Source organism: Nyctibius grandis, chromosome 4, assembly GCF_013368605.1.
Source record: "Nyctibius grandis isolate bNycGra1 chromosome 4, bNycGra1.pri, whole genome shotgun sequence".
Classification (NCBI taxonomy): domain Eukaryota; kingdom Metazoa; phylum Chordata; class Aves; order Nyctibiiformes; family Nyctibiidae; genus Nyctibius; species Nyctibius grandis.
Window position 1 is genome coordinate 15721377 of NC_090661.1, and position 9084 is coordinate 15730460.

The 9084-nt window shown below is 48.1% G+C and overlaps 1 protein-coding gene and 1 long non-coding RNA gene across 11 annotated transcripts in view; one reads left to right on the plus strand and one right to left on the minus strand.

Annotated features, from left to right (window-relative positions):
* LOC137662607 (uncharacterized) overlaps positions 1 to 6975 on the minus strand; it is a 66388-nt gene extending 59413 nt beyond the window's left edge. For 7 of the 10 annotated variants that reach the window (XR_011048023.1, XR_011048028.1, XR_011048027.1 and 4 more), the window contains exon 1: positions 1121 to 1554. This is a non-coding gene — a long non-coding RNA (uncharacterized lncRNA). Of the gene's footprint in view, positions 1 to 1120; positions 1556 to 6581 lie in introns of those variants that run through there. The other 3 variants (XR_011048026.1, XR_011048025.1, XR_011048029.1) reach the window with 3 other exon arrangements.
* MYOD1 (myogenic differentiation 1) lies at positions 1708 to 5532 on the plus strand. The gene is made up of 3 exons (XM_068398632.1): positions 1708 to 2483; positions 3954 to 4032; positions 4662 to 5532. Exons 1-3 carry the CDS (start codon positions 1923 to 1925, stop codon positions 4910 to 4912), a joined length of 891 nt encoding a protein of 296 aa, XP_068254733.1. The 5' UTR covers positions 1708 to 1922; the 3' UTR covers positions 4913 to 5532.
* Positions 6976 to 9084: the final 2109 nt, after the last annotated feature.

Here is a 9084-nt window from a genome sequence, read left to right on the forward strand (position 1 = left end):
ATGATATTCCAAAAACAGAGTAAAAACTCTAGCACCCTTGACAGACGTTACCAAAAACCATCCCGCTTCTCTAAGGTCCAAACTCTGCCACTGCTAGTTACCTGAAATAACAAATTTTTATTGCACAAGCAATCCACTTGCAGTGCAACTACAAGTGCAGCAAAATGCTGCTTCACAAGGTGAAGTCGATCTCTTCAAAGACTTCAGAACAAAGGTATACAGAGGTTTGAGTTGAAAAAAGAACACAAAATGCAAATTTATACATCATAGCTCATGTGAAAAGAGACATTTGCTGAAGTAATAGCTGAACGTAACTCAGGCCTCAGCTCTCCTCTGGCACGTCATTACTAAACCATTACTGCATTGCTTTACTGGAGGAATCAAATACTTCCTGTGATAAATGCGGTTGCAACCTGCTCAGGCACTGGCTGGCACTCCCACACAACTTCTTTTTGCTCTGAGGTCAAATAGTTTCAGTAAGTGCACTTGAGTTTTGCTGCACATTTTCCATCCGTCGGTATGTATCTCAACTGTACCTGGGTGAGACGCGGGCAGGGACACCCTGATCCCTGAGAAAAGGGCCAACTCACGTCAGCGGGCCCCAGACACGGGCACTTTTCCTGATGGTAAGTTTTTTCCCCCAGGTCAGAGCAGAGAGCCCTTGCTCCACAGTAACGGCTCTCCTGGACGGGCCCGCTCCCTCCGTCCCTCCCCGCCCCGGAGACCCGGCGGCCGCTCCCCCTCCCACGGGCGCCAAGCCCCTAATACCCGCCCCAGCCCGCAGCCCCCGCTCCCGGCGCGGACGGAACCGAACCCGCGGCCCGGGGCGGCCCCGGCAGCGGGCCGCTACCCCCGCCTAGCGGCGGCCATGCCACGCCGCCGCCTCCCGCCGAGCGCAGCGCCACCGCGCGGCCGCCAGGTTGAGCGCGGCCGCCCCGCCGGCTGCCCCCGGCCACGAGCTTTCCGTCCTGCCTCTCCCCTCGCACCCGCTGCCCCAGCGGGGCGGGCACGGCCCCGGCTCCCCGCGGTGTCCTCGGGCCCTGCGCGGCCAGGCCCCGGCCCCGGCGCCGCAGCGTCGCCCTGAGGTGCCGCCCGCACCGTCCGCCCCCGCAGTAGTTACCCTGTGGCCGCAGAGCCGCACAGCCGCGGCTGGCGCGGAGAAAAGCGTTTCTATCCCGGGAGAAACCAGCGGCGCCGCTGCCCTGCCCTGCCCTGCACCGCGGTCGAAGCGTGCACCGCCGCTCGACCACCGGCCGGGACGCGCAGGGAAACGCGCTGCGAAACACCTCGCCCCGCCGGGCGAGAGAGCGCGGACCCGGCGGGCGTGCGGGAGAAGCGGGCGGGGAGCGCCGCTGCCTCCCGGGGCAAGCGGCCGGCGGTTGCCGGCACCTTCGGGCAGCGGGGAGCCTTGTTTCCCCTCACTGACTGGGCAGGGCGGGCTGCTCAAAGCGAAAAAAAAGGGGGGGGGGGGGAGGGAAGATAAGTGTCCAGTGCAGCGGCGCGCCGGCCCCGGCTGCGTTAGCTCGGCAACAGCCCCAGCGCCCGCAACCGCGCCCCGACGGCGCCCCCGCCTGCGGGACACCGCGCGCCGCCGCTCCGGGAGCTCCGGCGGCCGCGGCCCCCTCCCCGCCCGGCCGCGCCCCGCCCCGCCCCGTCCCGTCCCGTCCCGACCCGCCGCGCTGGGGGGGCTCCGGCATAAATACGGCCTCGAGCGGCGCTCCCGGAGCGGCGCGGCTGGGTAGGGGGTCAGCGGCGGTAGGAGCCAGCGCTGGTGGCCTCGCCTGGCAGAGGGTGAAAGGGCCTCCGCTCCACGCACCCGCCTGGCCGGTGGCTGCTGCTGAACTGCCCGATCGAAGCCCACTCTGTTCTGAGCCCCTCACTTGACCCCCTCTGGTCCCACTGCCGTCTCCTCCGCCGCCCCCATGGACTTACTGGGCCCCATGGAGATGACAGAGGGCTCCCTCTGCTCCTTCACGGCCGCTGATGACTTCTACGATGACCCATGCTTCAACACGTCAGACATGCACTTCTTCGAGGACCTGGATCCCCGGCTGGTGCATGTGGGGGGCCTGCTGAAGCCTGAGGAGCACCCACACCACCACGGGCACCACCACGGGCACCAGCATGAGGAGGAGCACGTCCGGGCGCCCAGCGGGCACCACCAGGCTGGCCGCTGCCTGCTGTGGGCCTGCAAGGCTTGCAAGAGGAAGACCACCAACGCTGACCGCCGTAAGGCTGCCACCATGAGGGAACGGCGGCGACTCAGCAAGGTCAATGAGGCCTTTGAGACCCTCAAGCGCTGCACCTCCACCAACCCCAACCAGCGCCTGCCCAAGGTGGAGATCCTGCGCAACGCCATCCGCTACATCGAGAGCCTGCAGGCGCTGCTGCGGGAGCAGGAGGATGCTTACTACCCGGTGCTGGAGCACTACAGTGGGGAATCGGATGCCTCCAGCCCACGCTCCAACTGCTCCGACGGCATGGTGAGTGGCCCAGGGAGGACACCCTGTCACCGAGGTGCCCTGGATGCTGTCAGTCCACACCTGCGCAGGGCGAGTCATCTCCTCCTGCCTTTCCCATAGCAGCTGCCTTCTTTACCTCCCCAGGCAGAAGACAGTCCTTTCTCATGCCTTGAGCTCCAACAGCAAAGGGAGGTGGGGTCCCTGCATGCCAGGAACTCTGGGAAAGAAGAAAAATCTCTTACACACTTTTCCCCCTGGGATGAGAAGTGAGGCACTTTTCCCCCTGGGATGAGAGCTGCTGGGAGAGCACTTTGGGAAGCTGCCTGGGATGGGTACCGTGGGGGCACGGTGAGATCTGAGCCCTGCCTGTGCTCCTGTAGCTCCTGGGGCATCTCTGTTTTCATCTTCTGCTCTATCATTACCTTTGGATCCTCTTAAGGACAGCGGAGAGGAAAGTCCCCCTTGGTCATGGTAGTTACAAGGCAACTGATGAGAGTCAGGGGTTTGTTTTCTGCCATTTGTCATGATAACAGGAGGAGGGTCTAAGTAACAGGAGTTGTTTTTCTTGACCCTTAAGAAAAAGGTTCTCCATTTCTCCTCTCACTTCATCCCTCTGTAGACATTTACCAGCAATAGGAAGGAGACCCCAGGCTTTCAGTCCTGCTTGTACGTTATGGGGAAGGGAGAAGAAGGGTGCGTGCCAGAGACGGTGTCTCATTGCCGCATCTTTTCACTGGGACTATAGGCTTGGACTCTGGGGTGGTGGGACGTGGTGACTGGAGTGCAGGACAGCTGTCTGGGGCAGGATCTCGAGAGCACTTCCAGACTTCAGATTTTTTTTCTGTGCTCTGATAGGGATAATCATTACTGAGTTGCATATCTGTGATTATGAGATAGTTGGCAGATTGGCACAAATGATCCCTCCTCAAAATACAGTCTTTTTCCTTTTGTCAGAGTTAATTTTGTTGTGGATTAAAGTATTGGAAACAAATATATTGGTCAATGTTTTGGGGCTTTTTCTGTACAAAATGACAATGGGAAAAGAAAGCAAAGGAAATAAAAAGAGACAAAGGTAGACTAGAGACTTTTGAAGAGAAACTTATGTTTGGAAAAACCTTCAAAAATTAAATCAAAAAAAAAGACTTGTTATCATCTTGGTCTCCCTGTTGTAAATTGAAGATACGAGTAGGGCAGTATCTGATCAGAATGCTGGAACACCTCCTCTCATTTGTAAAGCTACAGCATTTGATAGAACAACAATGGTAATTTTCCTTTGGAACAGCTGTGCCACATAAAATATTCTGGGGTGAATCCCCTTCTAGCCAAGTTAGGTTCTGCCTCATTCAAAGAAATTCCAACTTGATGGCATTTCAGCTAGGATTGGGACGATGGCAGAGACTGGGGACTGAAATATAAAATTGGAGGGTTACTGGGATTTCAGTAAATGCTGTCCCCAAGCAGTGACCTCACTCAGATTGCTCTCCTTTCCAGATGGAGTACAGTGGGCCTCCTTGCAGCTCTCGCAGAAGAAACAGCTATGACAGCAGCTACTACACAGAGTCACCGAATGGTGAGTATGTGCCCTAACAGCCGTGTGAAACATGGAGGCAGAGGCAGTCAATGCAGCAGGCTGCCCCGTGCCTTTCGCTGTTCCCAGTTGTTTAGCTGACCCTGGCTGGGCTGAAAGAGGAACCTGCCTTTTCAGCCAGCGAGCTGTTGATGCTAACAGAAGCACTGGATTTCCTCTAGATGTATTTGCAAATATGGGGATATGTTATAGCTGCATTTCCTATTTTGCAAATATAACATCTGAATAAAAATATATTCCTATCTGCAACTAATTTTCAGTGTTTAACAATGTTTTGCATGAAAACTCAGCTCTATCTATCATTGATCCAAACTGGAGAAATTGCCAGTTGATTTCAAATCTTCCCTTCCCTTTCTATGGACTGAAGTGAAGCCCTGGATCCACCTTGCCCCAAAAGTAGAGTATTTTGGTTGGGTCTTTCTTCCGTTTTGCAGATTACAGTCTCTGTTTTCTGATAATTGGCATCCTTCACCAATATTCATTTCCTCTGAATCTTAACATGCTCACAGATGCATACTGTCAGCCGCTCGCTGGGGTTTTATAAAGAACTACATTCTACTGATGCTAAGTATCCATTGGATAAACTGATCACCTTTTTGTCTGTTTTTTAGATCCAAAGCACGGGAAGAATTCTGTTGTTTCCAGCCTCGATTGCCTCTCAAGCATTGTAGAGAGGATTTCCACAGATAACTCCACATGTCCTATACTGCCTCCAGTGGAAACTGTTGCTGAAGGGAGTCCCTGTTCCCCCCCAGAAGGAGCGAGTCTGAATGATAGCAGAGCCCAAATTCCTTCCCCCACCAACTGCACCCCACTTCCCCAGGAGAGCAGCAGCAGCAACCCTATCTACCAAGTGCTATAAAGGCAGGTCCTGCAGAACTGCACTGAAAACAAACTGCTCCGTTCAGCCACCTCTGAGACCTGCCTTCTAAGACTGAAAAGACTTCTTAAGACTTGTTCCAGTTTTAAAATATCACTCAAAATTCCTTCAAATATATAACTTTTCAAACCTGTATTACTTCAAAATACACCTAGTTATTTATTGGTTGTTAAACTAAAGTTATTTAATATGTCTAGAGATAAAACTGTATACCATGCAATGGCCAATGTTTAATCCGGGCTTTGGGGAATAGGAACCTGGCTCTTGAAAGCGGAGGAGAACAGAAACCTGCAACACTAGTGGCATATGACAGATCCTTCCTATTACTCCAGTTCTGGCCAAAAAAAAGGTTGTGGACCATTTTTTATAAAACTTTTTGTATAATTGTAAATAAAAGTTGCTTTGCAAAAAAAAAGGGGAAAAAAGAGGAAAAGAAATAAAAAAAGAGAAACAAAAGCAAAAATTCAAAACAAAAAGAGGAAAAAATTTTAAAAGTATTTAATATTGCTTGGTTTGTTGTGTCAAACTTTATATATTTATACGATGTGGTTGCCAAGAATGTTTTCAACAGTATTCTAAATAAAGACCCTTATTTATCAAAACTGTGGTGTTATCTTGACTTTCATTAGGGCTTCTAGAATTACTAGTGCATTTAGGAGTGGTATTAAGATTGCTGCTTTGGCAGGAAGAAGATACAGGCTCTGATTCAGCAAAGAAATCAAGAACATGCTTCAGTTGCACTACTTTGCATAAACATACTGCTGAAAAGGGGTCTACTTCCTTCATATTGTATCTTGGTGATTTCTAAACCAAGTCTTGCACATCACAGGTGCATCACATTAAAGAGATCTGTAAGGTAAATAAGCATGTTTCTCTTCCTGCCCCCAAAGTTTACCATTACGTTATAGGACTTGATCTTACAAAGATGCGTTAAAACTAGGAATCACAATAAATCAGACTCTCCAAATTCCAGTGCAGCTACCAAAACTTAAAGTCATACAACAGTATCTCACAAGACCGGCTACTACATTTTTTGACAAATGTTCAGATTTTTCATTCAAGTTCTAATTTTCAAGTGTTTGTACCACATTCATATATTCTCAAGTATTAGAAAATAATTGCAAAGGATTTTTTTTTCATAAAGTTCAAGGTATAGATCACAGTTTTCCTCAAGTTCAGGTTGGAATTTAGGCCAAAGATAGGCAGTTTTAATTTGGATTTGAACTTTACGCATCTCTGGCAGCGCTACTCCAGGGATTTACTTCTTGTTTAGAGCCTCTCTAAAAATAACCAGTGGGCTATGTTTCATTCAGTATATATGTGTAACCTTGCAAGCTTGCCATGAAACTGAAAAACGTTAAGCCCTGAGCAGGTTGTCATTGGTAAGTAACCATCAGGGTATTTCTGTACTTTCAGACAAGAATAATCAGCAGCTACAGCCAATGTGAAACAACCCATTTCTTGTCATGTCCCTGTGATTTATGGATTTTGTTTAAACATCACAGTAAAAAAAAAACCCCAAAAACAAAAACGAAAAAACCCACCCAAAAACCCAACCCAGATATTGTCATCAGCTCTAAATACTTTGATGACAGATCAGTCATATTCTCTCTTAGGTGACTATTAAAGAGGGAATTTGTGCAGCTCTTACCTCTTAAGCAGGAAAAAGAGGCAGAAGCTAATGCCATGGGAATATCTCCCACTCCTTTACTCGTGGGGGCCTTGAAGATCAATGCTCCATGGAGAGGAGAGGAGTGAGCGGTCTTGTGTCGAGCAGAGCAGCGCACTTGCTTCTCCTTCCTCCTGGGGCAGAGATGTGCTCCGAGCTTTCTGTCTTATCAGAAGTCAGAGGTGCAGGGAAGGTGGCAGCCACGGGGATTCCTTCCTCATCTGTGCACTTGTGACCATGGTGGATGACAAATCTGCATCGAGGCACAGGACCACTCTGTGGAGCAGGCCAGGCTCCCACGGATCGGAGGGGACTCCAAGGAATGGCCCCTCAACACTTTCATCAAAGTCCAACTTTGTAAAGCTCTCCCATTGATTTCACTGTGGGCAGAAAACAGTCCAGCCCATTAAGGTTGAGCTTACCCCTTTCATTTTTCCATTAAAAATAAAAATTAAATGAACTTTAGAACATGCTAATTCGTACCAGCATGAATCAGGAGGGTCTCTACTAAGGACAGAAAAATGCCCCAGGTTAGTTTGAAGCCTGTATCACTAACTTACAAAAACTAAAGAGAGAGAGAGACAGAGCCCCACACATCACAAATCAATGCCTCGCACATCACAATAAAATTTTCATTGTCTCCAGCAAACACTCGATCAGGCCCACAATGCAAAAGATCAAAAGATGCTTTTGTGAAATACTATAGACCTTGCCATCCCCATACTCTGAGGCTGGTAAAAGTATTAATTTTACTGTCATGTAAATGGCAACCAAGAAATATTTTGCCAGCTCAGGAACTACACTCACTCCATACATACTGGCAGCACAAAGTTCATGCCTGCCTCACTGCAGCACCCCACATCTGCGGGACGCAGTAAGTTGTACCTGGCTGTAAAGCTGGCACGGCGCGGTGGACACGGGGCACTTGTGCTCAACAATGTACATGCAGTTCCATGTGAAGTCATGTATATTGCATTTCACTGATTTATTTTAGCAACTCAAGTTTCCACATACTGATGTTAATGTTACAACAGAGAACAAGCATTTAGCACATCCCAAAATAGATGGATGGATGAAGAAGAAAAAAACATTCACAGATTTCCTATGCAGAGCCTGTCTTTTTCCCATTGATGTCTGTGAGAAAAGTCCACTGGAGTAAGGCCAAAGGGCATCAGTGCTGATAAATACACATTCAGGTTACAGCTATATTTATTTTTGAAGTTAAATAAGGAGAATGTGTTCCCTGTGCAACCTCTTCCTGTCTATTTCAAAGGTAATATATTTGAAACAAATGCCTGAAGTTACTCTACTCCCCTGTGCATCAAGAGGATGGCATGTTACTGACAGAAGTATATCCCAGTCTATGTGCACATATTTCAAAGCTGGAAATATTTAGATTCAGAGCTTTAGTTCTGACAGTATCAGGGAACATAAGCAGAGCTGACGAACAGAGGCAAGACTGACCCAACATTTACAAACTTTGATTCTTAAATTTGGCTCCTGAAGGTGTATTTAGGGCTGATCCTACAAGACAAACTGCAGTCTAGCTTGATCTATGGAAACACTCCAGCATGGGCTACAAACACACACCAATAGCCTGAAATCATCAGTTTATACCACACAGGTTCCAGTTCAATATTCTACAGGACGGGGCACTTAAAGAAACACCATCTGACTGAAAAAAATCTGAATCCTGCAGATTGCACTGACATGCAGAGCCTGGGAGAAACTGGGGGTGACCGCAAACCAGAGTGTTCCTTTCCCCATGCTGCCTCGGCAGGACAGTACAGAGCCTGCCTGAATGTGGCTTTGGAGCTTTTCACCAAAGAGATCAGAATTGTCTGATATTTCCTATGGAATGCAGCCTCTAAAGGGAAAGTCATACAGCTACAAATAATTAAAGGAAGGTAGCTGTCTTTGAACAGATAGATAAGTGTGTATCTTAGGAATGTTGTTTGATTTGGTAACTCAAGAAAGCCCTACTGGGGCTGCATGACAAAACCAGTATTATTGGTTTATCTTATTCAAACTATTGCTATGGAAAAAGTGAAGAGGAATGAATTTATACCTCACTTATATATGCTAAGTGCTTTGATTTTAAATTTCATCAGGTCACTTGCAAATATGAGAATGAACGGGATCCTTTTTCTACTTCCAATATTCTACTTGCAATATTTCACAATAAAAAAGTGCAATAAAGTTGCTGTTTTTTAAAAATAACAATGTTATACACCATTTCCCACATTGTCGTTGAAGCTGCTACAGAAATTTTTCATATACTGAAAATTCAATTTTAGGTAAAAGAAATGTATGAACTATTCCTGGTATATTTTTTCCTTTTAAAATATTTTATCATCTGTATCCAAAAATATTAAAGAAATATTAAGTTGGCAGTTGCTTTGCACCAGATTCTGCTCTTTTAAAATGACTTGTCATTTTAAACACAAGATAAAGACCTTGCAAAACCCTACTGAATGTGGAAGGA